Below are 15501 nucleotides of genomic sequence, written 5' to 3' on the forward strand. Positions count from 1 at the left end.
AAGTGGCTGCACTGGGCAGGGGGATAGGGGGGCAAGGGGAGATCCCCCGGGAGCTGGGCTGGCCCCCAAGGATTCCCCACACCCCTCATCCCGGCTCAGCCCATCTGTCGTTGGGGCTAAACCATCTCTGGGTGCAAACACCCGGGTTATGCCCAAGGGTCTGTGTCCAGCTGCCACGGGGACCCACAGCCCAGATACGCCATCCTGCCCCCAGCCTTGCTCAAGCACTCCCGTACTCCTGAGCTTGCACCAGCTTTGCCACCTCCAGGTCCTTGGGCTGGCTCCCAGCTTTGCCACCTCCAGGAGAGCCTGGCACCACCCAGGTATCCATCGGGCACCCCCTCCTGGCACCTGGGCAGGGAGCTGGGAGTACCTGGCAGCAGGGGGGACTTTGTGTTCCTGCCGCAGTGCCAGGTGACAGTGACACCCCCGGGTGTCACTGCCTCTGTGCCCGATGGCGAGAGTTCCCCTGGCACCCTGAGGGTGAGCTCCGGGGGAGACTGAGCCCCAGCACAGCGTGTGGGGCCCCAGCCAGGTTCTCGTGATGTCCAGTCCTGCCTGGCTCAGCTTTTGTTTTGTTTTCATAAATCCTCGGGGCCGGGCAGGCGCGGGGTGCGCGGGGCAGGGCGGCCTCGCAGCGGGGCGCGGGGAAGGGAATGTGCAGGGGGGGCTGCCAGGGGAAAACCAGCTGTTGTGAAAACAGGCTCCTTACGTAAAGCACCCGGGCAGGGCTGCGCCGCGGGGCCGGGGCTCTGCCCGGCATGGCCAGCCCTGCCCAAACCCTGCCAGACCCATGGGCGTTGCAGCTGGCACCCAGCCCCTGCAGGGGGGTCCCCGGATTGTCTACTGGTGACCCCAAACCAAGGGGGAGGGCGTCTCCAGCCCCTCCTGGCAAAGGGTGCAGGGTGCTGGGGCGGGTGGGGTGTGAAGTTCTGGGATCCATCTGGCTGCGTGCTGGTCCCCAGGGAGCTGAACATGGGGCTCCCCGGCTCACCAGCGGGACGCCCCGGAGCTGCCCCGCACTGGGACACACCCCGAGGGTGCTGGGGCCAGCAGAGAGGCTTCCTTGGGTGATGCAGGGACTTGAGTCAAGGCAAAGCAGGGGGTCCCGCAGGAGCACACGCAGGTGCCAAGTCCCATGTGTTGGGTTGGGACCTGGCAGGCACTGGACCTGCCCTCCATCTCACTGGAGCCGCACTCTGGGTCCGAGTGAGGCCACCGTGCGTGGCTGGGGCAGCTCTGGGCCCTGCTCCCCGGCCCGGCAGCGCTGGGGGCAGGGCGGCCGCTGGCTGTTTTCAGTGCAGAGCAGTTTGGCACCCTGGAGCAAAATACGGCGTATCAACAGGAGGGAAGCGTAGGATCCCCTGCTTGCCCTTTGGCTTCAAGCGCACTGCCCTGCTCCAGCTTGCATAACGGCACGGGGGGAGGCAGGGCTGGCTCCCCGGGGGCCCCCGCAACGCCTGTCCATAAATAGGGGCTCAACAAACTCTCCGGCACTGCTGCGCTCTGCCTCCAGCTCTCAGCTCGCCTCAGCTCGGCTCGGCTCAGCCATGCAGGCCACACTACTCGGCATCCTGGGGCTGGCCCTGCTCGGGACACTGCACGCCCAGGACAGCATTCCTGTCCAAGCTGACTTCCAGCAGGACAAGGTGACCCAGGCCAACCGGCATCACCTCTGTGGAGGTTTGGGGTGTTTTGGGGGATTCTTGCCCTGAAGATGTGGGGAGGGGGTGGTAGATGGGGGGACAGGCTCGCACTGGTGCACATGCACCCCCCCATCCTGGGGACCTCCCAGCACCTGGATTTGGTGGCTCTGGAGGGGATCCAGCACGCAGCCTCCAGCGGGTGGGCAGGACCCTGGGTTAGGCATGGGTCCAAGCTGCTGCTGTGCTGTGGAGTGGGTGTGGATGCACAGGGATCTTACAGGGGAGAGTGCAAAAAACAATCGCAGTCTGACAGCACAGAGATAGGCCATGAGAACCCCACCCCAACAAAGAGTCCAGCCCAGGGCCACAAAAAAACCAAGGGCTGCTGTGCGGGGGTGTCCCCTACACCCCTCTGCCCCTGGAAAGGTCCTGGGGGACACAGCCACCCCAGGAAGGTGTGATGGGGATGGAGGGAGGACAGGGGTCTGGGATGTGCTGCAAGGGTGGTCCCGGCACAGCTGCTCTCCAAGGCCAGCAGTTCCCCTGAGGGGCATCACACTGCTGGCTCCATACAGTGCACTGGAATGAGCCATGCTGGACCCAGTGTCCTGACCCCTCCTCAGACCCCCAGATGGATGGAAATGGCATCTCAGAGTCAGACAGTCCTGTCACGCTCCCTGGGCTTGGGGTGAAGAGGAAGGAAACAGGCAAGGGCAGTGAAGGGCATGTCACGAAACAGGCATTGATTTCCTTGTTCCTGGTTTTGTGGTTGTCAAGAGCTGTAGCAGCTCCCTGGGAAACGAGGACCCTGGGACACTGTCCTGCTGTGGGGAATGGGCTGCCAGGGGAGAGCGACATGGCCTGGGCTGGGGCTGGTGGGGGCTGAGAGGTGAGACAGGGTCTGTGCCCAGCTGGGGCTGAGTGGAGGTTGTATGCAGTTCACAGGGAGATGGTACAGCATCGGCCTGGCCTCCAACTCTAACTGGTTCAAGGAGAAGAGGCACCTGATGAAGATGTGCACCACCATCATCTCCGCCACCGCAGACGGGAACCTGGAAGTTACCTCCACCTACCCCAAGTATGGGGCATGGGGAGGGGTGAGCAGGGAGGGGGTGCTGGGGGTGGGCACTGGTGCATCCCCCTCTGCTGTGCTCCCCAGGGGTGACCAGTGCGTGACGAGGAACAGTCTTTACATCAAGACAGAGCAGCCAGGGCGGTTCAGCTACACCAGCCTACGTGAGTGCCCAGCTCCCATGGGGCAGCCCCAGACATGCTCACAGCCCTGATGTCCCTGCTCCTGCCTTGGGGCTGCTTTGGAGCTCAGGGCTGAGCCGTGCCCCATGTCCCCCACAGGCTGGGGCAGCAAGCACAACATCCATGTGGTGGAGACCAACTATGACGAGTACGCCTTGGTGGCCACCCAGATCTCCAAGGGCACCGGTTCCTCCACCATGGTGCTGCTCTACAGTACGTCTGCCCCAGGACCCCCATGCTGTCCACCCCCCGGGATGTCTGTCTTTCCCATGGGAGAAGGGCAGGTTTAGGGTCACTTCCCAAGCTGGGGTGACCCATGGGGGGATGATGGCTGGGTCGGGACCCCCTTGCTGGGCTGCCTGTGCCTCTGTGCTGGTGGGCACAGGGGGGCTGCCTCTCACCCTGCTCTTGGCTGCAGGCCGGACAAAGGAGCTGAGTCCCGAGCGCCTGGAGATGTTCACCCAGTTCTCCAGGGAGCAGGGCCTGACAGACGACGAGATCCTCATCCTGCCTCAGACAGGTGAGGCTGGGAGCACGGGGAGGGTGTCGGGGAGTAGGGGGCAGGATACCCCAGGGGGACTGAGAGGGAGGAGATCCTCCTGGCTTGTCCCTGCCTCTCTGTGGGGCCAGCGTGGGGCAAGCCATGGGGTGCCCCCATTCAGGATCCCTCAGGGGGGCTGAGGTCCCACAGCCCCCAGAGGAGCTGATCTCCCTGTTTCTTCCTCCTACAGACAAATGCATGGCAGATGCTGCTTAGGTGAGTCCTGCCTTTTCTGGGGCTCAGACCAGCCCTGCGGGAGGGTATGGGGGTGTTTAAAGCTGCTGCATCTCACAGAGCCCCCAGCCCTTCCACAACCTTTCCCCAGGTCACTCCTCTCCTCACACCTGCTGGGGATCCCCCACCCAGCCCTGTGGGGTGCCCACCCACCCAGTGTGGGGCTGGCCAAGCCCATGTCCCCCTGTGTGTCACCTGGTCTCCCACAGCTCAGCCATGCTCACCCCCCATCTTTTCCAGGCGGACCCACCAGCTGCTGCCAGCCAGAGCCCCAACAGCACCAAGCTGGTGACCACCCTGCCCCATCCAACCCCCAGTGCTCCCCCAGCACCGCAGCAGCCTTCGCTCCCTGGCTTCACAACCCACACCTGTATCCCTGTCCCGATTAAAGCCCATAAAAAACCAGACCTTGCCTGCTGGATTGTTGTGGAGCAGCCCCAACGAGGTGATGGGGAGGGGGAAGCATGGCCAGTAGGGATGGGACTGGGGTTGGGGGTCAGGGCTGACCCCAGCTCCTGGCTGTGGAGCTGCTGGGCTGAGACCCCATGTCCACTCACAGCCCTGCCCCATGGTGCTGCCTGGCCACTGAACCTGCCCTGTCCCAGAAAAAGGGGTCCCCGAGGCTAGGACCCACTGGGGCATCTGCTTCCCCTCTGTCCCGTGGGCACCCTGGGCTCCCCCAGCCTCCCTGCCTTGGTTTCCCTGCTGGAGAGCAGGCTGGCAGCATGGGAATGGGGCGATGGGCAATCAGGGGGTCTCCAGAAGTTTGGGGAAGGATGGACATGAAGCAAAAGGATGTCTGTGAGCTCTGGGTGTGGCTCGATCCTGGCCACCCCCTGGGCTCCATCCCATGAACCTGGACCCTCTCCAGCAGTGGGGTCTGAGCCTGCTGCCACCAGCCTAAGAAGCCACCACCCCTTCTGAGGGCAGCGGGCTGTGGGGTAGAACACCAGCACAACCATTCTCTGGCACTGAGGATCCTGAGGTGGGATCCATCCCATCACTGGAAGACCCTAGAACCAATGGCAACAGCCAGGAGGGGGCCCCGGGCATGCACCTCACGCTCTCCCCCAGACACGGAGCAGGCACGGGGCAGCACTTGGTCCTGGCATGCTCTGGGCTGGGTCTCACACAAGGCTGCATTCATCTGGGACTGGGCAGCTAGGGGGGACAGGGCCAGCGCTGTCACCTAAGCCAGGCACAGGTTATCCCTGTTCTTGTGTAACCTGTTGCATAAAGCTGGCGTGGGCAGGAATGCTGCCAGCAGTGGGGACTATAAAGGTGGGTGCAGCCTGTCCTGCCCACATCCACTCCGGGGAGAGGATGGCAGTGGCACTGCCCGGGCTGGCGCTGGCCCTGCTCTGCCTGCTGCGGGCAGGGGCCCGGGTCCCCGTGCAGCCGGACTTGGACACCGGGAAGGTAACTGCACAGGATGCTGCCTGGCACATCCTGCCTGGGCTGGAGGGGCTGGCTGGGGCAGGGGGCCTGTGCAGCACCCCCAGGCACCTGCCAGCTCCATCCCTGAGCCAACACCAGGGCAGCTTCCAGGAGTGCCTGTGCAAAACCAGGTTAGTCCTGGCTGCTGTGTCCAGCGCCAGCCCACTGCAGGGACACCAGCACGCGGGGCCATGATGTCCCCAAGGGCGTGTGGCACTTCCCCAGGGAACATGGGCCAGGTGCTGCACCCGTACACCTGGCATGGGGCAGGACAGGGTGTTCTGCATGCAGGAAGGTGGCAGGTCCTCATGTTTGCCTGGCTGCTCCCCACAGAGGGTGGCAGGTCTGCCACCACAGGCTGGCAGGTTTCTACACTGGGCTGTCAGGTTCTTCATGGCAGATCCCCACAGATGGTGGAAGGTCCCTGAAGAGGGTGACAGGTCCCTACAGACAGCAGCAGGTCCACTGCAGGTTGGCACATTTCTGGGCTGCCAGGTCCCGCTAGCTGGTGGTAGGTTGCAGGTCCCCACAGCTTTTCCGAATTCCACTGGTGATGTCCTGGGGCAGTTTGCAGGGATGTGGCATGTCACAGCCATCGCTTCCAACTGCTCCATCTTCCTGAAGATGAAGGATGGGATGAAGTCATCCATGGCCATCATCAGCTTCATGCCAGAAGGGGACCTGGCCATGAAGTTGGTCTGGCCCTTGTAAGTGTCTGTCCTGCTCGCTGAGTTCCCCGTGGGCCGGGGACTCCCCTCCCCACCACAGCAACTCCCCCAGACCCACTGTCCCAGGCTGCCCAGTCCTGCCTCGGTGCATCCCCCTGGGCAGGCTGGGCTCCCCCCTGTGCCCACCACCCCACTGCCCTCCCATGTGGCATCCAGAAACATTTTTCTTTTTCATGTTCCTTTTCCAGGCTGGACAAATGCCACAAGTTTGAGCTGCTCTTCCAGCAGAGCGGGCAGGCGGGGCACTACGTGGGTCTGTGTGGGCAGGGGCTTTGGAGCCATGGGTACCCTGAAACAGAGGGTGGACATCCCCAGCCCCCATGCCTCAGGAGGAGTGGGTGGTGGGCTTGGCCCCTCTGCCTCCCTGGCTCAGTGAGAGGTCGTGGGCGGGTGGGCACCTGGCTCCTCCACATCGTGCAGGGGTTCTCTCCTCATACCCTCCTCAGGCAAATCTGAGGCTCAGGCACTGAGCCGTGGGCCCCAGCAGGGCCCAGGAGGGCTCACACTGTACCACGTTGCCCAGCTGGTCACCTCTGGGGTCCTTTAGGAGCACAAGAGAAGAGGGATCTGCATGTGATGGACACAGACTACAGCCACTACGCTGTCCTGCACGAGGCCCAGCACAGTGAGACAGAGCCCAGCACGGCGCTGCAGCTCCTCAGTGCGTGTTGGGAGCGGGGACCTGGCTCACGGGAAGGGATGGGGGCACTGGCGGCGGACAGGGGCTGGGCTCCCCACCACTATCCAGGGCCACCAACAGCAGCACCCCATGTCCATCACCTAGGGAATTAATTTTGGGGTGAATGAAACCTTGCACTAAAGATATCTCCAGCTGTTTGCGGATTGAACCAGAGCCCCCTGCAGTGTGCCAGCCCAGCTGCAGAAACCCAACCCTGCCAGCCACCCCATACCACCCCAAGTGAATGCGTCACTCATCCAAAAGGGCTTGTGCCCCTTTGCTGCCAGCCCAGGGCAGCTGTGGGTTGCCTGGTGTCCACCCTGCATGTTCATGGCTTCACCTTAGCCCTTCCCTGGGGTCCAGATGCTGCCCCGCAGTAGCTGGACCCCCAGTGTGGGGCTGGCTGCCGGGATTCCTTGCACTCACCAGCCCCCACTTTGGGTGTGTGGCTGCAGCAAGGGAGCAGGATGTGAGCCCCCAGCTCCTGCAGAAGTTCATGGAGCTCATCCCCACCATGGGCCTGACTGAGGACATGCTGGCCATCCTGCCCAAGTCAGGTGAGTGGCCCGAGGGCACAGGGTGGCAGCTGCCGCCCCTCTGCATGGGGATTCTGTGTGGGGGCTCAGGGTGCTGCCAACGGCACACTCACCCCTCTCTGCTTTCCAGCAGATCAATGCACCAGGGACATCAGGTGAGCATGGCCAGGGGAAGCTGTGACTCCCTTCCAGCATGGCCTGGGCTGAGCAGGGATTTGCAGCCCCTGGGGATCCCCCACCTGCCTCGGGGCTCCATATCACATCGTCTGCCTGTCCTGCCTCTGCAGCTGAAGGGCCGTGTGTACTCCAGACCTAGTGGACGATGGGCTCTGCTCCCAAGTCCGTGGTGCTCCTTCCCATCCTCCCTGTCCAGACTCTGCCAGACCCCCCTGCTCCACACCAGGATCACCCTCAACCTCCTAAATAAATAGATGCAGAAGCTGCCCCAGAGCTCGGTGCTTTCTTGGAGGGAGAAGGGTGCTGCCAGGGCCCCCAGGCACCCTGAGCCCAGCAGTCCTGGAGCTGACTCTTCCTGTCAGCCCCCCACGGGTGTTAGGGGGCTCCCTTGATGTGATGTTTGCTGTGTCCAGCATGGGGAGGATGGGGAGCAGAGGATGGGGAAGGTGCAGGGGAGCAGCTGCCAGGGCAGGGAAGAATGGAGCCAGGGTGAACAGGGTCTGGGTGGTCCGTAGCTCTGGGCAGACAGGGTTAAGCAGTCAGGCTGCGCAGTGCTGCCTGCGGGGACACCCCCAGGAAACGCCATCCCCTGCTCAGTGCTCTCCCGGGCCACCCAGCTGGGAGTGGGGTGGCACCAGGGCTGCCTATGGACCCCCATGCCCCTTGGTCCCCCATCTGACCAAAGTAAGGCCATGCTGCCACGAGCCCCAAGGGCAGTTTTCATCCCCCTCCACCTCCTGCAGAGCGACGGCAGCCTCTGAGCCCTCCCTGCCTCCCTGTCCCGGAGTCCCTCGGTGCCCAGGCAGGTGTGGGGTTGTGACCCCAGGAGCCTGGCAGAGCCAGGCCACAGGGGACATCCCGCTCCGGGAAGGAGGGACTCACTCGCACAGGGACACGAACCCCTTCCCGTGCTCGCCCTGCTCAGAGCGCACCGTGCTCGGCAGGCCCTGAGCGGCCCGGCGCAGGCACCGCGGGTCAGGCTGTGCCGGCGAGGGGCTAGATTGCAGCACGATCCCAGCGGGATCCCGGGGCCGGCTTCAGCCTGGCCAGAAGAGCGGGTCACCGAGGGCCTTGGTGGGCTGGGCAACGGGGCTGCCCCGGGGCCTCTGCCGGGAAGAACTGCGCGCTGCTCCTGGCAGCCCGTTGGAAAAACAACGGTTCGGCTGTTCTTTCACAAGTAACTCCGAGAACCGGGAAAATCCCCAATTTCAGCAGTGGCGCAACAGTTCCTGTAACTCCGTTTTGGGGCTGGGAGGCACCGGCCCCCCCTGTGCCCCAGGCGTTTGTTCACCCTGGGCTGACTCCTACCCCGAAGCCAACCCCAGGAGCTCCCGTGGGGCTGAGCACGGCTCCAGCGCGGGGCGGGGCGGGCAGCACGGAGCTATAAATCCCACAGCCCCGGCAGCACTCCCCATTCCACTGCTGAGGCCGAAAGAGCTGAGGCGAGATGAGGACCTTGGGACTGAGCCTGGGGCTGGCCCTGCTCTGCTTGCTGCGTGTGCAGGCTACGGACCTGGGAGCTGCGGAGCTGGACGTGAGAAAGGTGAGGGAAGGGAAGGGAAGGGAAGGGAAGGGAAGGGAAGGGAAGGGAAGGGAAGGGAAGGGAAGGGAAGGGAAGGGAAGGGAAGGGAAGGGAAGGGAAGGGAAGGGAAGGGAAGGGAAGGGAAGGGAAGGGAAGGGAAGGGAAGGGAAGGGAAGGGAAGGGAAGGGAAAGGAAGGGAAGGGAAAGGACGGGAAGGGAAGGGAAGGGAAGGGAAAGGACGGGAAGGGAAGGGACGGGACGGGAAGGGACGAGTGTGATCTCTGGTCACCAGCAGCGTGGGGAGGACTCTCGGGGTAGAGGTGTTTTGGTACTGCTGGGGTCTCTACAGCTACCATTGCTTCGCTGTCACACCCAGGTGAGGACAGTCACCCAGCTCCTGCATAGGCGTCCCTGAGGGAATTTTGTTGCCTGGACGGGATGTGGGTGTTCCATGGACTGAGGATGTCCTGGCTTGGTCCCTGAGGAGGGGATACTCTTGACTGCTCCTCTGAACTCACAGCCTGCTCTCACTGCCAGGTTGCAGGGACATGGTACATCACTGCTATGGCCTCTGACTCCAAGACCTACCTTGAAAAAAAGGACCAGCTGAAGATGGCGATGGCCAACATTGAGGTCTTGGGGGATGGTGACCTGAAGGTCTCCTTTGCAATTCCCACGTAAGTCCCACAAGCTTTTCTCCATGGGCTTCACTACCAACCTCCTCCCTGGACCTTCACTAGTGGTTCTCCACCTGAGTCCACTCACCAAAGACCTGGGCAGGGGTTGAGACAGGACCACCAGGGGCTTGGGACAGCTGTGGGCACCCGCTCTCTAGGGCAGGCTCAGGGCAGCACCAGCCAGGACCAGTGCCACCACAGAGGGTGGGACAGGACCCTATGATTACAACTTTCCCAGCAGAACCAGCCTCATCCCAGAAGCTCAGAGCATGAGTGAGGGCATGGATAATCCCCAGGCACCAGCACTGTCCCCTGCCAGCCCAGGTACCCATTATTCCAAGAGTGGTGTCTGTCCCCTCCTGCCCTGGCCACACCATCCCATCTCTGAACAGCAAGTCCCACGTCTGGGATAGTGACCCTGGAACAGGAGAGGGGAAAGGGGGTCACTTCACCTCAGCTGGAGCATCCTTCACTGTTTTGCAGCCCTGAGAGATGTATGAAATTCGAGTCGATCTACAAGCCAACAGGCAGCCCGGGTGAATACTACAGCACTGGTGAGTGGGGGTGCCTGGCTCTTGGGGCAGGGTGGAGGCATGTTCCATCATCCCTGTCTGAAGCAGCTGGCTGTTCCTGGGGGCATGGCCTGCCCCTCCTGTGTCCTGGGTGGGACATCCCTCTGTGTCCAGGTGCCATCTGCACCCCTGCGCTGGTGGCCCAGCAGCATGGCAGAACCCCCCAGTCCCTCCCTCTGGGATAAACACATTCAGACCAAGCTTAAACCCTGAGGAAAAGCAGGTTCATTCTGCAAAGAGGCTGTGGGTGGATGTTCCCAGAGGATGGCGCTGGAGTGGTTTTCCACCATTCCCAGCCCAAAGATCAGTCTGACACCGTCCAACACCTTGCACTGACCATCCACAGCCCTTTCTGCCCTCACCTTCCCGTCCCTCTGCTCTGCTGTGGTCTGTGGGCTCCCCCAGGCTTTCAGAGGAGCCTTAGCAAGAGAGAAAACCAGGATGGGGAGACTCCGAGGAAAGATGAACTTGGTGGGCTTTACAGCCCCTTTGCAGCGTGGGGGTTTCCAGGAGGAGGTAATTGATTTTTCTGCACCTCCTTTTGCAGACAGAGGCAATAAGACGGTGAAGCTGGTGGATACCAACAACAGGTCCTACATGATTGTCCTTGCCACCAGACAGAAGAACGGGGAGACCTTGCACATGCTGAGACTTTACAGTGCGTAGCCAGCAGTGGAGAACTGCTCAGAGGGGTCAGGTGCTTCTGAGGGTCCTGCAAGGCCAGGAGCCAGGGGACAGGAGGTCTCCACTCCTGCCCTGGGTGAGGGGCAGGAGTGAGGCAGGGGCTACCATGTATCCCCTGTGTGGCAGGGAAGGGGCAGTGATTTGGGGTGGCAGGGGAGGCTGGGGCTCAGGCTCCTGCACTGTGCTGCAAGTCCACGCCCTTGGGTAAGTTGCTTGGTGAAATGGGGTGGAGAGAGGGGGTCCTGCTGCAAAGGGGGAACAGAATCAGTGGGGACAGGAACCAAGAGAGGAGTCACTGTGCTGGTGTCAGAACCCCTGGCTCATCTTGTTCCCTGGGTAGGGTGTCTCATGTGCCTGGCCACCACTGCTCTCCAGGACCTCTGCCAGTGCCTGCAGCCTTCTCCCAGGGACTGCCATCCATCCCTCCCTCGGCTGGACACACTCACCAGCTTCCCAGGAGATGCAGGGTCAGGCATAGCCTTGAGCTAACTCATGTCTTTGTCTTTAGGCAGAACCCAGTGGGTGACACCCAAAATCAAATCGCAGTTCAAGACACTTGCCAAGCTGAATGGCTTCACTGACCAGATGATCTGGATCTTACCCAGGCAAGGTGAGCATTGCCCAGGGCCAGTACAGGGACACACAGGCAGGGACCAGCTCAGCCCATCAGTGCCACCACTTTGTGGTCTGAGCTGGCAGGAGGGAGTGCTGGCAGCCGGAGGTGCTCTGGCTGGGCACACTGAGCAAGGAGAAACCCACAAGTTTCTTCTGAGTAGTCTATTTTGGGTGTTAAATGGGACTGTTCAGACCACAGTGCCAGACTCAGGCTTTCTCTTTACTTCCACAGAGGAATGCAGACTTGGTGAGCTGTAGGTGAGTTGCCGCAGTGCGACATGGTGTTTGCAATGTCCTCTCCTGGAAATTGTCCCTCTTGGTGCCCCAGCAAGGGCCACCAAGAACTCTTTGGACTCCTCTGCGTTTAAGCTGTTTGAACTTGTGCTGGAGCTTGCACGTAGGTCGGACCATTCCTTTGGATGCTGCTCTGCAGTGGGGACCCCCAGGTAGCAGTACCCAGGGACTCCCAAGGAGCAGTACTCAGAGACCCCCAGGGTCTCTGTGCCTGGCACTGAACACAGGCACGTGAGCTGAAACCACCAGAGAAACCGCTGCACAGCTGAGCAGCGAGGGCCAGGACACTGGCTCCTGCCAGAGGGCCCCTGGGCTTGTGGACTGGCAGGCCTGGCCAGAGGGGGTTGGTGTCTCACCATGCAAAACGTGTTTGCTGTTGGCCCTCCCTGGCCTGTGCTTTCCCACCACGTGGTTGCACACAACAGCTGTAGGGGTTACTAGAAATCCCTTGCTATAGGTGCCTCACCCTACAAATCTGGGGTGAACTGGAGAAGAATGCATTGATCCTAATGGAGACTCCCACTGGTCTCCTTGCCTCACTCAGCCCCCACCTCTCCCGCCTGTTTTCCAGGAAGTGTGGATTGGCTCGTGGATGCTCCTGCCAAGCAATGCAAGACCCATGCTCTGACCCACGCCCAGGCTGCTGCTCCACCATCCCTCTTCCAAGCTCTGACACAGTCCCTGCTTGTTGCCAAATAAACAGAATCCCTGCCCAGATCTTGGTGTAGCTGTCTGGGGAGAACCGGGGGGTGCTGGGGGGTGTGTTCCCTCCTGTCGTCGTCCTGGGGGCTGTGGATGGTGAACAGCCAGGAGTGATCCTGGCTGAGCTTGCCCAAGTGAGGGCAGTTTCAGAGCCACAAGATTTTCCCTCCTGATGTCATTTCTCAGAGCAGAGGAGCAAGGAGCCAAATTCTGGTGTCTTCGTTGTTTGTCTTACATTGTTGCCTTCAGCAAGTTAAAGAATATTTATGTTCTTTCTAATCAGATTCTTAAATTGATGCAATCGCACTGGGTTCCATTGAGGCTTCCCAATGTTGTTTAGGGTTTGTATTTGCTAATATCAGCTTAAGCGCTCAGAGGGAAGCTAAGCTGGTCTTTCCAGACAATCACTGTGCCATATGTGATGGTTAATCCTCTTGACTTTTCATTTTTTCTCTTTTTAAAAATAAAATGTGAGTGTATGGGATCATCTCAGGTTGTAAGAGTAGCACCGGCTGGCACAAGGATGACACTTTAATTTCAGCCTCTGAGCCAGGTCCCACTTGCTGCTTATGACATGTGGCCTCTTGGCCATCCCAAAAAGACCCGAGTGCATGGGTGCCCAACCAGCCTGCCTGCAGCAGTCGTGTGTTAGAGGCTCCTGGATGTGCCTTTGCACGAGACGGGTGCAGCACCAGCCACCAGCTGGCGGTGTGATCACCACAGCAGGAGTCACTCAAACGATATGCAGGCATCAGGACCAGGCCTGTCCATCTGCCTTGGATGGTGCAGAATGAGACCACAGGATCTGGTGGGTGTGAGCCCAGAACAGCCTTTCCTCTCTCCATGCACACCCAGGAATGTACTGAAATCACACCGGTGTCCCAAACCTCTGCAGCTGCCAGACACTCCTGGCATGAGGAGAGGTGCACGAGAGAAGCAGCAGCCCCGTGCTGGGGTCTCTGCCCTGTTCTGTTCCCTGCCCCTCTTCCACAGCCCGCAGTCAGGGCTGCACTTGCTGTCTCTCTCCTGGCCTGGCAGCCAGAGGACCACCTGCCAGAGGAGCACTCCATGCCAGCACAGGATGTCTGGCTGTAGTGGGGTGATCCTGGCTGGACCCCAGGCACCCACCAAAGCCTGTCTATCTCTCCCCTCTGCAGTTGGACAAGGGAGAGAAAATATAACAATGAGCTGAGATAAGGACTGGGAAACATCACTCACCAAATACCTTCACAGGCAAAACAGGCTCTAATTAGGGATATTAATTGAATTTATTGCTGACAAAATCAGAGCACGAAAATGCAAAGTAAAATAAGACCTTAAAAACACCTTCCCCCCCATCCCTCCCTCCTTACCAGCTCTACCTTCTTGCCCGCAGTGGTGCAGGGAGACAGGAATGGGATGCTGCTCAGGGACAGAAGTCATTCCCCTGCTCCAGCACAGGCTCCTCCAGGGCTTGCAGGTGGATCTCTGCACTCCTGTGCCTTCCTTGGGCTGCAGGGGTACAGGTGCTTCACCATGGTCTTCACCACAGGCTCAGGGGAATCTCAGCTCTGGCACTTGGAGCAGCTCCTTCTCTCCCTTCTCCACTACCTTGGTGTCTGCAGAGCTTTCCTCTCACATGTTCTCACCCCGCTCTTATCTGGCCACAATTGCCACTGGACAAGAACCTTTTTTTTTTTTCCTTTTTCTTAAATATGTAATCTCAAAGGCATTACCACCACTCCTAATTGGCCTAGCCTTGGCCAGTGGCATGTCCATCTTTGGAGCCACCAGGGATTGGCTCTGCTGGACATGGAGGAAGCTTCTAGTGACTTCTCACAGAAGCCACCCCAATATCCCCCCCACTACCAAAGCTTGGCCATGCCAATCCGATGCACTGGTGCACGTCTCAAAGCCTCGAAGGTCACCTGCTGGCAGCACAGCAGGAGCCCTGCCCCTGCCACAAAGCTGGCACTGCTCACCTGTAGACATGTCCCTCACTCCCCTGTGCCTCAGGGTGGTTCCTGGTGGTGTTCCTGGGATGTGGCTCTCCATGCACAGCGAGGCTGTGGAGCTGGCCTGTGCTTCACTTGAGCCTACCTCAAGCTCACTTGACTCATTAGATTTGATTGCAAATCAAATGCAATTTAATTAGCAGAAAGGCAAACAGCCACTGCCAATGACTGGCTGATCATTCCCTAATGACTATCAGATCAGCAGATGTAATTGCAAAGCCCTACAGTTATCGGAAAATGAAATGAAGATGCCACTTGCATCCCACTCACACAGCACCTCTGACATTTTCTCCTGCCCTGGCTCATGGGAGTTTTGCTGGGGGGGACACACGGTCTGCTGTGCCTCATCCCTCTGCACCCTCTGAGTAAGGCATCTGGTGCCAGAGAGCCCAACCCGATTTTCTGGTAGCCCAGACTGTGGTGCTGTCCTGGGGATACCAGCTCTTTGGTATGCCCTTGGTTATGGAGAGGTCGCAGGGTACAGGGAGGGAGCTGGGGCTGGGTGCCCTCCCCACAGGTCTTGTGCTGGGTCTGTCTGTGTGGTACCTTCCCAGTGGGCCAGCCATGTAGTTTTCCATCTCTGGTTCATTAAATCCACTCAAAGGCTCTGTGAACACAGAGGGAAAAGTTTTCAGTGATGACAAATGGATTTAGGAACCCAAATATCTCCTGTATTTGCCCCATGAAGTGAGAACTTTGGGCCCCAAATCTCCTGGGAAGGCACTGTGTGAGAGCCCAGAGTTCCCCAAGTGCCACTGGCCATGGGATCTGGTGGGCTGGGATCTGGTGGTTGTGAGCCCAGAAGAGCCTTTCCCCTTTCAATATACACCCAGGAGTATATCGAAACCACGCTGGTGTCCCAAACCCTGAATCCTGGGTCCAAGTAATTTTTGGCACTGGGTTTCAGCTGCTAGCTCTTGCAGGCTTGCCCCTCCAGGGTGGCCCACAGCAGCATGCTTGAGCCAAGGGCTCCCTGGTGCTGCAGCCATCTTCCAGCTGGGTTTTGCTGCTCCAGGCTGACCATGTTGTACCGTGTCTTCTCCAATGGACTCTCTCCTTCTTCAGGCATCCTGACAGCCCAGCTCAGCTTCCTCCTCAAGTGGGCTCCCTGTGCAGCACACGGAAAGGTCTCACTACCATAACACAGCATCAATATTTTCCCACACAGACTGGAACCCTCTGTCCCCATGGCCAGTTTGGCATCCTGTG

General features: G+C 60.1%; 3 protein-coding genes across 4 annotated transcripts; all 3 read left to right on the plus strand.

Moving 5' to 3' along the window:
• The first annotated feature begins 1482 nt into the window (after positions 1-1482).
• LOC125336832 (lipocalin-like) lies at positions 1483-4080 on the plus strand. The gene is made up of 7 exons (XM_048325899.1): positions 1483-1649; positions 2585-2724; positions 2806-2882; positions 3000-3113; positions 3319-3420; positions 3632-3657; positions 3916-4080. Exons 1-6 carry the CDS (start codon positions 1551-1553, stop codon positions 3655-3657), a joined length of 558 nt encoding a protein of 185 aa, XP_048181856.1. The 5' UTR covers positions 1483-1550; the 3' UTR covers positions 3916-4080.
• A 1023-nt stretch (positions 4081-5103) lies between these two features.
• On the plus strand, positions 5104-7486 carry LOC125336831 (lipocalin-15-like). Its single transcript, XM_048325898.1, has 6 exons — positions 5104-5819; positions 6029-6093; positions 6388-6501; positions 6975-7076; positions 7186-7210; positions 7343-7486. The coding sequence occupies exons 1-6, from the start codon at positions 5374-5376 to the stop codon at positions 7344-7346; spliced, it is 756 nt and encodes a 251-aa protein (XP_048181855.1). The 5' UTR covers positions 5104-5373; the 3' UTR covers positions 7347-7486.
• A 1153-nt stretch (positions 7487-8639) lies between these two features.
• Positions 8640-12313, plus strand: LCNL1 (lipocalin like 1). 2 transcript variants are annotated; one of them, XM_048325913.1, is made up of 7 exons: positions 8640-8775; positions 9292-9431; positions 9915-9985; positions 10551-10661; positions 11196-11297; positions 11535-11560; positions 12168-12313. In XM_048325913.1, the coding sequence occupies exons 1-6, from the start codon at positions 8680-8682 to the stop codon at positions 11558-11560; spliced, it is 546 nt and encodes a 181-aa protein (XP_048181870.1). In that variant the 5' UTR covers positions 8640-8679; the 3' UTR covers positions 12168-12313. The 2 variants fall into 2 exon arrangements, with proteins under 2 accessions (XP_048181870.1, XP_048181868.1); XM_048325911.1 differs by lacking the exon at positions 11535-11560.
• Positions 12314-15501: the final 3188 nt, after the last annotated feature.

The sequence above is a fragment of the Corvus hawaiiensis genome, chromosome 21, assembly GCF_020740725.1.
Source record: "Corvus hawaiiensis isolate bCorHaw1 chromosome 21, bCorHaw1.pri.cur, whole genome shotgun sequence".
NCBI classification, from domain to species: domain Eukaryota; kingdom Metazoa; phylum Chordata; class Aves; order Passeriformes; family Corvidae; genus Corvus; species Corvus hawaiiensis.